Source organism: Carassius auratus, chromosome 21 (assembly GCF_003368295.1).
Source record: "Carassius auratus strain Wakin chromosome 21, ASM336829v1, whole genome shotgun sequence".
Lineage (NCBI taxonomy): Eukaryota > Metazoa > Chordata > Actinopteri > Cypriniformes > Cyprinidae > Carassius > Carassius auratus.
Window position 1 is genome coordinate 16,867,509 of NC_039263.1, and position 13,704 is coordinate 16,881,212.

The window sequence follows — 13,704 nt, forward strand, 5'->3', positions numbered from 1 at the left end:
TTCACTCAGGTCTTCTGGCATTTTCTCTCTCCTCTCGTCCTTCTGCGAAAAGCAGATTTGGAGAGGGTCTTGCATCATATGCTTTCGACGGAAGACCTTTGAATGTTATCCACTTTGAGCTCTAGCCTGGCTGAGAGCGTATTCCGCGTACGGCACACAAAATATTCTGATTACATTGACTGGTAAATTTTGTCTCCACTTAGACTGATTAAAGTCCCTACACCTCAACATCCACAGCGAGAAGATTTCAGCGATTCCCAGGACTCAAGGATATTACTGAAACCGTGTCCCTTCTTCCTATCTTTAATGGTATGACATAAACTGTAAAAAAAACTGTAAAAAAAATAAATAAATAATTTAAAAAAACGGTAGCTGTGGTTGCCAAATTTTAACATAAAAATATAGTAGTATATACTATGTATTATAGTACATAGGCCATATCAACCTGTCTTTTTTGTAGCTTTAAACCATAATAAACCCTGCCATGATGAATCGAATTTCCACAAGTTGAAGTAAATATAGGGTAAATAAAGATGGTGCACAAAGTCATTCACACAAATACCAAACAACACCGCGACACATAGTTAGTGCTAAAATAATGCAATAACCTACACATTAACATAATAAAATACTAATGTACATAACTGATAAGAAACAGTTATTTAAAATGAAACAATCAAATGTACGCTTCCTTACGAAAATCAACCTTGGTTTTATAGTAACCCTGATACATGCACATCTTCATCATGTTGACGTCTATGTGATGTCTGTATTTATATCTGCAAGACGTATTTTTTAGTGTTTGCTCATCTGCAATACGTTTATATAAAGTCTTCTATCAAATGACAAATAGAAGTCTATTAGATGTCTTTAAGATGTTTATGAATTTGACATCTTACAGACTTCTGTCAGATGTTTGTACACAGCAGATGCTTTCCAGAACAAGTTGTCTTTAACAAACATTTTTATGGTTTATGGTTAAACTATAGCAAAACTATGGTTGTATTGTAGATACTATGGTTTAACTATATTTTAATAATAAAACCTTCATATTCATCCGGAAGAAGGAGGCGGGAACCTGCGGACGATCAAATGAATCTTTAATTACAAAAATAAACACAAAACGGCGCAACAGCCCCTCACGGACGACTGATGCGCACAAATAAAAAGCAAACACAACTAAAAGCCCAGTCCTGGTCCTCTCTCGTCCTTCACTGTCGTCGCTCCTGTTTTATATCCCTCCATCTCCTCCGTGGGACTCGAGACCGGTGAGTGTCGCAGGTGTCGCTCATCTCCAATCACTCCACCGGCCTCGCTCGTACCCACGTCCCTCGGCCCCACCCAAATCGTCACATATATTAACCATGTTTTTTTGTTGTTGTTGTAGAAATGGTTAATTTTTGTAAGGGAGCTGTCACTCATGAAATGCAGGGAATGTCAATTTATCCTTTATTATCCTATATTATCTAATATATTGGATTAAATACAGTAGGCCTATTACTCATTGAATCTCATTTTCCCATCATGTTTACCACCAAAAACAGTTTGTTTGGTATTAACTACACTCTGAAGGTAAATCAAGACTTTAAAATCTTTAATCTTACAAATGTTCGAATGCTCTTTTAAGCCCAGTCTGCTTGTCTGTCCTCGACTCTGTATGGGGTTTGTTAAATGTCCTTACCAGGAGGCCTCTGCTTGTTTCCCACACTTAATTATTTCGAGGAATTGTCTGATTGTGTTTTCATACAAAGAATCTTATAAAAGCCAGTGGGAGTATACTCTATGTGCTTTGGTGTTAATATAAAATGTGTTCAGTGTAATGGAAGACAGATAAAGAAAGCATTACTAATTAAATAACAAATTCACTCATTAAGTATAGTATTTGAAATGTAATCTATCACATTTCGGAAGAAAAACAAAAACAAACAAACCATAAAAAGGAAATATAATGTGTACCAGTCAGTGTAGGTCATCTTGTTTAACCAGGAGTGGGTCCATTAAAAATAAAGCATACTGGAAAAGTATTCTTCACTAAGTTTTTATTAATGCAATATTGGATACATATTGCTCAATTTTACTACATGTTAAAAAGTGTGAAAAATAATCAGGTATTGCTTTGTGAATATACGTTTAATCTTAATTCAAAAAGCATATTTTTTTCTTTTAGTTACAGCAATCTTAAGTAATCAACAGTCTACATGCTGGAAATGTTTAGCTTCTTAAAAGGCTGTGCTGTTGGATTTCTTTTTCAGTATGTTATTGATCCAGAGGATGTGTCTTTTGGAGAGAAAGGTGTACACAGTTGGTTTCTTCGGATTACCGCATTCTTTTGACCCTGATACCACTCCAACTAGATTGTTCTTACATTCCAGAGGTCCACCGGAATCTCCCTGAAAAAAAAGAACACAAGGTTCTTCTTCCTTTCGACAGGTAAAGGATTATTTCAAAGAGCCTACAACCAGCAATAAATCAGACCACAATATGACATACCCAACAGGTGCCTGTATTGTCTTGCTTGCCTCCTGCACACAGCATGTCTTCAGTGATCACAGGATCATCTTTGTAGTAGATGTTGCACCGTTCCCTGCGCATCACTGACACCTCCAACATTTGCAGTTTATCAGAAGGTTCATTCATGTCATTAGAATTAGTAGTTCCCCAACCTGTCACAACACAGTTTGTTCCAGGTGGAACATCTTTTTCCTTTTTAGGGATTTTTTTGGTTTTTGCTTTCACTTTTTTATTTAGCTGTAGAAAAAAAGGCAACGCACAAAAGCATTCGGTGAAAAGAGTCATAAGATCATCATGTCTAAACAACAACCACATTCAGTTCATCCTTACCTTAATGAGCATGATGTCATCTTGTTTAGTTCTTTCATTGTAGGTTTTTGGGTAATCGTAACTGAGGATGCCAACACGCTGAGTGCCTTTACTCAGAGACAGAGATCCTATGAGAACTGTCACAGATTTCATGTTTTTTCTGAAACAGAAAAACGAATGAAGTGTGCTCAGGTGCAGATACTTTATTGAGCAATATCTAAGCTAAAAAATCAAGAGCTTACAATTAAGGGGGGGGGGTATCCCAGCTGAGTTCATTTGCAAACCAACATATAAATAAATATGAATTCAATAATAAATGTATCTTAAATAAAATAAAAAAATAAAATAAAAAACAAGAACATCACCGCTCTTTCAAGAGAAAAAAATAGGTGGCTGAGGCTGACATCTCTATTGCATGCTCTTTTTATATATATTCATATTGTCTCCTGAAATAATATATTATGCTTCACATAGTACATAAATAAATATAAACAGATCAATAAAGATTAATTACAAATTTAAGTAAATAAAAAATATAAGAATAAATAACAACAGTTTTTCTAATTATTTTAATGAAAGAATGCATATAAAATATAGAATAAATATTAATTACTAATGTTTATATATATATATATATATATATATATATATATATATATATATATATATATATATATATATATATATTTTAATATATAGTGGAAAAAGTGCAAAATTACTAATGTTATACTAATACTATAAAACATATAATATATATATATATATATATATATATATATATATATATATACACACACACACACACACACACACACACACTTATTTGTAAATTTACATTACTTTACCTTGTAACTTTGCAACCACATGTTAACTAGCAGTCATTAGTATTAGCAGACTGTCTGCTTAATACCTTCTAACACTTTAAATCTTCTAACAACATTAAACACACTGACTATATGAATCTCTGCAAGTATATATCAACTTATTTAACTAACCCTAAACCTAACCTAACAGTATGCTCTGAGAGTTAGTTGACATGTTGCAAATTTAGTTAGTAGAATGTCTGAACTGAGTAGAAAGTGAACTATCAAAATAAAGTGTAACCGCTTATATTATACTTCATAAATACATTACAGGTTTATTAATATGCCGAAAGTGGCTGCCTTACTCTTTGCAACACGCTGCAGTTAAAACCCACTGGTCTTTAATCAGGATTCCTCCACACATATGCTTCTGGTTCTTCTGAATAGACACCATCCATGGTTGTTTGTTTTTTACATCTTTGCCTCCAATAATGGACACCTCATTGCAAGCTGAAATAGAGATTTAGAAGGTGTTTACGGATTCAACAAAAACAAACTGATGAATATGACTGGTGAACTTTTTAATCAAACTCTGTGACAGATAAATAACAATTACCTGCCACTTTGAAAAAGGTGAATGCCATGAAGTAATACATAATCAAATATCTGCAAACATCCATCTTGCTGCCTGTTTTCTCAGCCAAAGTCAATGTGTTACCTCAGACATCCAACAACACCAAATGTAAGAGCTCTGAGAAGAAAACCTATGTAATTGGGTTAAATTGTGGTCAGAGCAACATCAAAAGGAGTGCACGTGTGGGAGGGTTTGCACACAATGTGATGCATTTGATTTTGCAAATTTTAACAAGTTCAGAGTTTCATTTACCTATTTGAAGAATACAAACCAACAGAGAAATGCAATTATTTTGCAATAATTACCTTATAATACTGTCATAACTTTAAATGGTGTTCATATGAGAGCAGAACCTTAAAATATAAAAGTGATATAAAGCTGAGGGTGAGTGGAAAACGCTCTACTGACTGTATCTGTGGCATTCTGTAAATTAATAATGAAAATAAATTGTATTACTCAATTTACATGCAAAATGCTATTGGACAATCAATGGACAGCAGCGGTTATCCCTAAAGACTTCCTTAGTAAGGGATCGTATTTTACAAATATGGGACAAGCTTTTGTTTTCTGCAGTAATCAACACTATTAATGTTGTAGACCGCACATAAGAGTCCAGTTATGGTACCATTTAGAGTAAACAGAGGACACTGCAGTTTTATCAGACTATTTCTCAAACTTTCCTCCTCTATTAAAATGAGTCTAAGAGGGGATCTTTGTGGCAAGTGTTCAGAAGTGTCTTGAAAGAGAAATCTCATTGGGGGACATGTAGCCCTCACCGAAAGATTGATGTGTCGCTAAAGTGACTAACAGTTTTTCACACCTTCAGAAGTGAAGCAGGGGCTTCAAAGCAGAACAGCACGAATGCAGTCTCCTGCTGCACAAACACCTTACAAACGTGTGAAGACTCTCTTTTACTGAGCTTCATAACAAGACATAAGAAAAAATATCTATAGAGCAAAAAAATGAAACCACTTTTATAAAAAAGAGTTACTATATTTGCAAATGAGAACATTTTACTTTCTCTGATGTTTACAAATATAGAGCAAGAATATTAGGTATTTATTAATAGTGATCACATTAATAAGAAAAACTAAAAAAATATATATTTTTAATATTTTTTAACTTACACAACAAGCATTGGCATCATGCATCACTGCTCTAACTAATTGATTTCCCCTGGATCAAAGAAGAACCTTTTCTAATCTTAATCCAATATAGACTGAAGAAGTGCACAGTTCCTGTCAGCACACAAACGCAGTGCTAGATGCGGGATTAAAACCCCCAAACTGACAGGAGATCCTCAGGGCCTGTCAGCATTATTCGGGCTTCATTTTCCATCTGTCATAACGTAACCGCTGGCAACAGTTATTGCCTCCATTACAAAGGCATCATCGGATTGGATGGATTTCAAAATCGGCCAAAAGTTTCATCAGCGATGAGAGGTTATTAGAGCCGAGTAATGGACCTCTAATCTCAAGTAAACAGAATTGATCTTAATTAGCACCCGCAACACACACACACCATTCTGTACCACACGGAAATCTCTTTAAAGATCTGTGACTGTGTTTTTCTTGAACTTGATGTTCCTGGAATTCCCATGTGGTTTTGTTGTTGAACGATCTAACAATCAATGAATGCCTTTCTAAACTTTGTTGCACAGATGTCTAAAATGTGTTGAACAGATGCTACCATTAAAGTGAGGGACATTTTATGCTTCATTTTCTAATGAACTAATTCCTGTGGCACTATTTAGGCCAAACATAATATTACAAATAATTATATAACTTATATAATAGACAGAAATAATAACATATAGTCTCAGTTCAAAACAATTAAGTATTAGTCCAATGAATGTCTGTGAGCTACTCTCAATGATCTTCTTGTAAAGTAATTAAAAGATCCATGGGAGATATGTATATTGCATGTTTTCTGGTTCAGAGTTGCATGAATGGACACATTTTTAGCAGCTCTGTAGTCTTTAGACTCTTTAGACTACAACTCAAACAGCCATGGTTTGTGCATTTCAGCTGATTAAATTGGCTGTGCTCATGCCTTGGCAGAGTAAGTCTGAATAAACAGGCAGCTCCAAATAAACGCCCTTGATGCAATCCGTGTAGTGTCTTTTTCATCAAGGAATTCTTGAGCTTGAAGGCATAATTACACAGCTCAAGCACCTACAGAGTATTTATCAAGGACGTTGAAATCCAAGAGGCTTTATCTAATTCATACTTTTGGCATGACAGCTATTACTTATGAAGCTATTCCCCTAGATCTCTCAAAAATCACCAGGATATTTATTTATATGTTTGTGTGTTTATTTACTGAACCTAAAGTGATTTGGTAAAAGGTTTGCCAGCAGAGAGTCAGTTATCCAGCTCACAGATATTCTCAAAGAACAAATTCTTTTCATTTCATGGCTCAGGAGACTTGTAGTCTATCCAAAACTGAAAATTCTGTTCATTTACTCATCCTCGTGTTGTTCCAAACCACTCCACCGTTTTTTTTTTTTCCTTCTGTGGAACACAAAAGTATTTTCGAAAGAATATTTTATCCATCTTTGTCCATACAAATGAAGTCAAAGGTGCTCATTTATTGTGTTCCACTTTAAATGTCTGGTATTTCTATCTAATCAATGCATACAAACCTGTCTAGAATATTTTGTAGTGAAATGTTGTTTTTTCTTACACAGATTTCAAGGGGTCATATAATGCTCTTGGTGCATAACGTCCTCCATTTCAACATCACTTGAGTAAAAGTACAAAAGTATCCGATTTAAAACATACATAAGTACCGGAAGTAAAAAGTAAATATTCAAATTAACTGTAAATATCAATAATTAAGCAGATCAGTTGTTTTGGGAGTGATATGCAGTGTTTTAATTGAACAAATGATGAGATTAGATACTTTAGAATTTGTTAGATTTACAATCAAAAGAGACAATGAAGAACGTAATCGCAGTATAGGGGTTGAACTTTCAATAGACATGTTCCATAACATCATAGCTGCATCTAAACAGAAGATGTGCAAGATACAAGGTAAGACTGTTTCAGAATATCAATGAGGAAAAAAACACCTCTTTAAAGAGTTAGTTCTCCCAAAAATGAAAATGTTGTAATTCGCATTTTAGGGGCTAAATATCACGTTTAGACCTGCGGACATGAAAAACAACCACAGACTTGGCAACACTGGTTGGCATATACTACACAGAGCCGTGATTCACTGACAATCTACACAAAAGTGATTTTGTGTTAGTTGTCGGTGGACTACGGCTCTGTGTAGTAAATGCCGCTCCACCTGAACCAGTGTTGCCACATCCGTGGTTGTTTTTCATGTCCGCCAGTCGAAGAAACCCCAATCCCAATAACTTGATATTTAGCCCCTAAAATGTGACTTTTACCAAGGCAACCCTTCCGATAAACTTATATTTTAACCCCGGGAAGCAATTTTTATCGGGGAACCCCCTGGAAACGCGTTTTTGGCTAGTTTTGGACTAGTTTTGAGAAGCAACTGGTCAGGATTTGTTGTGAAAACCTGGCAACCCTGATCTGAACGCATGTGCTGGAAATATATATTACTAATTACAGGAGCATTACAGATGAGATGAGCATGACACACATTCGCATTCGTCACAGCCCTACTGAAATTTCATTCACACGTGGCAGGCAAAGAAGACATCTCGGGCAATAAGAATCTCCCTTGACTTCAGTGAATTCAAACATATCCTTCAGATATGGCCATGGGTGATCCCTGTCGGGAATCTCGGGATCATTGCGGGCAGCAAGAGCTGCACTATCACCTATTTTAGCGATCATCTTCCACTTCGAGCTAAATGCTGCGTGAGCGTATGTTGGCAAAGAACTTGCGAAGTCGCGCATTCTTTTTTTTCAAAAGAAAACCAAATTTTTGATTGGTTTGTAAAATCAGTGTAATAAATACTTGAAGCGGGCATGGGGAAATGTATCAGAGTAAAAAGTAAACTTTGTCTTTAATAAAGTAGTGGAGTAAAAGTAGATGCAAATAAAACATAGTCAAATAAAGTACAGATCCCCGAAAAAAATACTTAAGTAATGTAGAAAAGTATTTTTACTTCGTTACTTACCACCACTGCCCTCACATGTCTACATCACTGTGTGGGAAGATTAACATAACGCCGTCCAAATATTCACGCAAAGAAAGAAGGCGTAACTTTCATTCTTGCTATTGACACCGCTGCCATATTGTGGAGTCGCTGTGTATTTTTATGTGAAAGCGAAACTACTTTGTTTGCCTTTCCAAAAGAGTACACAACTAGAAAACAGTGGTTAAGCTATATTTACAACACTGTTCCGGAAAAGTTAACCCAAATATACAGATGTGTGCAGCGCATTTTATGGAGGATGAGGACTGTTCCCTGTGACAGTAAATTAACCTACAACGCAGTTGGCTGTTTCTATAAACTGGGGCGGTTCAAACTTTGCAAGGACAGTCTGGCGCTTCTGGCTCACAGTCTAAGTACGTTAAAAAGATTTGCCACTGATGATTCAAACACGACTTTTAAGCAGTGTAGAGTAGCGCTTGTTGTTTGTCATTTCTCCGCTCACAAATGCAGACATGGTTTTATGTAACCATGCAACACAACGTGTAAAACGACAGTATAAGTTATTATAATCAGTAACTATGTCCCCACTGAATGCAACAAATGCATGGTTCATAATGAGTTTTGTGCCAGGAGACGGCCTCACAGTATGGTAAGGTACGTAACATTTCCATCAGACACTTGAGGTATTCGGTCAATCACAATGCACTGGATACCTGGCCAATCCGAGCACATCTCGTTTTTACAGACCGATGAACCTTGTAAAAAAACAATGTGTTTCAGAAAGGCAGGGAATAGAGGAGAAACAATAATGTACAGTATGTGGAAATAATGTACCCCCTTTAATAACACAGAACATAGGGAAAGAATAAGAGCAAATTAGTTGTTTTGTGTTCAGTTAATGAAAAACAGTACTGCTAAATCGACAGAATATCACAATGACATTCAGCAACAACTCCCACAACACCACTATAGACATTTACTTTTCACAGTTATTTTTTCAATGTAATTCATTTATATTTTATAAACGTCTGTCTAACCTTTTATAGTCAGAAATTGGATTAGGTAACACAAATGAAATGGCATGTCCAAGTGAGTCTGAGTTTCAGTACATCTGATTTAGTCACTTGTTGAACAGTACAGTTAGAGATCCAGAGTTCATGTGTTTCCACCAATGTAGATCCAAGGCCCTTGCTTCACCTAGGAACTGGTTTCCTTTGGGAAATAAAATGACAGAATGGTGTATCAGTTGACTAAATGGAAAAAGTAGATGACACAGTGGGAGCAGCTACCTGTGACAAGTTTGTGACTCATCCATCACTCAGCCTGAAGCAAACAACAAAGTCAATTACACCTTAAGACAATGCATGAAATCAAACCTAACTGAGAACTACTAGGTTTTTTTGGACTTTTTGGTAGAATGGGGGATAGAATATTCAGATGGCTGAAAAACTCTATATGACAAAAATATAACATAAGAATATTTAAACATGTGCATGTACACAGAACATGTACATGTGCATGTACATAAAAAGAATAGTTGGATGGCACCTTTTGTCTACTTTTTGAGTTCCAAAACTTCCCTGGAAGCAGCTGGTTTCACATACGGTCTGAAATCCTATGCATAAATTCATATAATTTATGCATTAAAAAATGCTTGGTTGGTTATGTATGATTACCTCAGCTTTCTGTGCAAATAAAGTCTGCTCAATTAAAAAAAAAAAATAATAATAATCAAATTAACATATTGCATTTGAATACTGAGCAAAACAAAAGGTCATATTAACACACAACATACTTTTCTATTTAGTTTCCTTCTCACTCCATTTGAGCTTGTCATGTTTTATGAAACGTTCAGCAGCAGATATTTGTTTTGGTCTTTCTTGTATAGAGTGACATTGGGAAATGTTCCCAGTCACACCTGAAGTGTCTGACCTAGGTTTGAACACCAAACATAACACACAGGCTTGTGTTCAGCTTTGAAAACATGAGTTGAGACAGTGTAAGAGGACAAACCATTCAAAAGGACGGAGGAAATGTTCTGAGGGAACAAGAACGCTGTGCGCCTCTCTTGGCTATCCATGCTCCCTTGTTTGTATACAATGAGGAGATCTGATGAATTATTCATATAGGCACAAAAAAACAGCTGCAGTGGAGACTTAATTAAAGATTGATCGTTGGACTTCAACATTGTAGATAAATCTGGCCAAGAGCAATGTTTGAGGATGGCTTAAGTCAATAACTCCCTAAAAGTGAGGATTTGTTCCAATTTTTAATTGTTTTGAGAATTTCAGAATCTGATTTGTCATAATTTATTTCCATATTCACTTGTTTTGTTTCTTGATTCAAGGTAGTATGCCAAAACCTGTAAACCTATTTCATAGTAAAGCAAACTGTTTTTCTTGCTGTTAATTACAGGACCTGCTTGAGAAATATGAATTCCCAGAACTATATTGTATAGTATGTGTGCCATAGATGCCCTGTACCCAAATATATGCATCCAAATACTAATTAAAAAATATAATAATAGCTTTAGCTAAAAAAAAAAAACAAAAAAAAACATAATGATTAATTTTGGGCTAAGTTCCAATTGAATTTCCTTTATCCAATTCCATGAACTTGCACTTCTCACTCTTCACTTGCACCTGCACACTGAAAAGCCAAGATATGCCACCGGCACAGAAGCGCAAAATTGAGCCTGTTCAATGTTATGAGGAGTCTGATTCAAACTGACCTTTGAAGTTGTCACAATACCTGACGTAACATGGTTGCCAAGAAACTATTTTGCTGGGCAAGCTGCGGTTTGAAACCAGTCTCATTATTTAAGAATGGACAAGAGTGGAACATCTTAGTTTAGCATTAACAAACTAGACTTTCATATCTCCGCTGCCTCAAATGCATTATTTAACTTGAGCTACGGAAAAAATCTGACTCTCATTCTGTCTTATGATGTAAAAATGTTGAGGTAGACTTTAGGGTTTTACAGTAAACATGTTTAATCCCAATACCAATCATATTTAATGCATATAACCAAATCCAATCATAAGTCCCACACACACTGCAAAGCTTCATTAAACAGGTTCTGTACAGGTTCTGTTTTATCACAAGCTGATGATGAGGATTTGGTGAGGGGCAGAGATCACTTCCTCAGATTTGAGCAGTTTATGTGCAAAATAACCATCAAGCTTATATATATATATATATATATATAAAACAGAAGGCAACTAAATTGAGTAAAAACAGGAAAACTTTCAGCATTTCAATTAAGAAATATCATACTGAAAATGTATCATTTCAAAAACAAAAGCACTTTATATACACATATCTTACATTTTTTTAATATTTCAATTTCATTATACCGTGTATATAAAACATGAGACAACCTTTTTTGAAACGGTATTAAATTATGACAAGAATGAAAATTACCCTTCTCCTAATTATATCCTAAATTCTACCCTCATTATCACACTCCACTGAAAGTATGCCAGTGTGGTTTTAATTGTGTTCACTTAAGCACAAGCTATTATAAAAAGAAAGAGAGAGAGAGAGAAATCGAAAGGTTTAAGAACGGATCTTTATCATTTTTAAACTTATTTTAAAACAGCACACATAACTGCTCCTTTAATTTGTGCAATTGAATTCAAAACCTAACAGGCGTTAAGTGGATTACCTATAACAATCAGCACCGTCTCATCTGCTCAATTAATGCTTCAAACTCAATACGGTGCATCGGTTCTTAAGTCTTTAAGATGTTAATTGTAGAATTTATCCACTTCTTCACTCTATTGAACCATCCAGAGCACCGCATCACAGGGGAGCACCACAGTCTGTGCTGCGTAAAAGCGCAAGCCATCCAATCCATTGACACTTAGCTCTATAAAAACGCAGCGAGCTGTCAGTTCGCGTGAAGCTACGCACGGACAACAGATTTGTGCGGGAAATATCATTAAAATATGGTTGAACAGCCTCTCATAGTCAGATATATTGAAACAGAATTAAAAGACCCCCTTGGTCTTTAATACAACCGTTGCAATGTGCGCGCAAAGACGATTTTGTCCGCGGAAAGCTAAAATGGCAATGACAGACAGTGGAGACGGGGCATGTTGAAATGATAAGATTCAGGAATGAGTGACACTAACAGGATGGAAAAAATACTCTAAAAACGAACAATGCAGAAGACTTCTGAGATGCACGACGAGAGCACCGACTACGCGTCTGGAAGTCTGCCGTTAAGTGATTACAACACGAGCTTCACGGCGAACGGGACTAATATCTCGTGGAGTGACTTTCAGGATCTCGCCGATTTGGATAAACCCGATTTTATGGGAGACGGATCCGCGGTCCTGAGGATCATCATCTCTGTCATATACTCGGTTGTGTGCGCGCTGGGTTTAATCGGGAACATCCTCGTCCTGTATCTCATGAAGTCCAAACAAGCATGGAAGAAGTCTTCTATCAACTTTTTCGTGACCAGTTTGGCGGTCACAGACTTTCAGTTTGTGTTGACGCTTCCCTTTTGGGCAGTGGAGAACGCCATGGATTTCACTTGGCTGTTTGGGAAGGCGATGTGTAAGATAGTTTCTTATGTCACGGCTACGAACATGTACGCCAGCGTGTTTTTCCTCACGGCTATGAGCGTCGCGAGATACTGCTCCGTGGCTTCGGCGTTAAAAAGTAGGAGACGCCGGTTGCGTTTTCCCGCGCAGTGGATGACTGTAGTCATTTGGATTGCAGCGGTCGGTGCCGCTCTGCCGAACGCGATATTTTCAACGACCGCCACGGTTTCCAACGAAGAACTGTGCCTGGTGAAATTTCCCGACCGGAGTGGGGATGCGCAATTTTGGCTGGGTTTATATCACGCGCAAAAAGTACTTCTGGGGTTCCTCATTCCGTTCGGAATAATCACGGTCTGTTACCTGCTTCTCCTGCGCTTCATAACGAACAAAAACGTGAACACCACCAGCGCTAAGAGGCGATCTAAAGTGACTAAATCTGTGACTATCGTCGTTCTGTCTTTTTTCCTGTGCTGGCTGCCGAACCAGGCGTTAACAGCGTGGGGAATCTTAATAAAACTCAATGTAGTGCACTTCAGTTACGAGTATTACACCACGCAAGTGTACATTTTTCCAGTCACAGTGTGTTTGGCACATTCAAACAGTTGTCTCAATCCCATTCTGTATTGTTTGATGAGAAGGGAATTCAGAAAAGCGTTGAAGAAGCTGTTTTGGCAAATCACTTCGCCTTCTGTGACGAACATGAGACCGTTTACCGCCTCCACGAAGCCCGAGCAAGATGAACACGGTCCCGCGCTCGTTCCGATCAGTCCCGCTGAGCCCGCGCTTATTTTTTATCCTCCAGGGGCTGTCATGTAT

General features: G+C 36.8%; 3 protein-coding genes across 4 annotated transcripts in view; 2 read left to right on the forward strand and 1 right to left on the reverse strand.

The window, feature by feature from the left end:
- The window catches only part of LOC113038752 (mitotic-spindle organizing protein 2), a 1,160,083-nt gene that overhangs the window by 308,195 nt on the left and 838,184 nt on the right, over positions 1-13,704 (forward strand). The gene's annotated exons all lie outside the window — the stretch shown is intronic.
- Positions 2,027-4,375, reverse strand: LOC113038750 (granzyme K-like). Its single transcript, XM_026196391.1, has 5 exons — positions 4,240-4,375; positions 3,989-4,133; positions 2,842-2,980; positions 2,491-2,748; positions 2,027-2,390 (listed from the first exon to the last, which is right to left on the reverse strand). Exons 1-5 carry the CDS (start codon positions 4,301-4,303, stop codon positions 2,220-2,222), a joined length of 777 nt encoding a protein of 258 aa, XP_026052176.1. The 5' UTR covers positions 4,304-4,375; the 3' UTR covers positions 2,027-2,219.
- Positions 12,161-13,704, forward strand: part of LOC113038736 (relaxin-3 receptor 1-like) — a 1,668-nt gene continuing 124 nt past the window's right edge. Inside the window, exon 1 of the mRNA XM_026196369.1 lies at positions 12,161-13,704. This exon is cut by the window's right edge and continues 124 nt beyond it. Within this exon, the coding sequence (XP_026052154.1) occupies positions 12,502-13,704 (1,203 nt within the window). The 5' untranslated portion in view covers positions 12,161-12,501.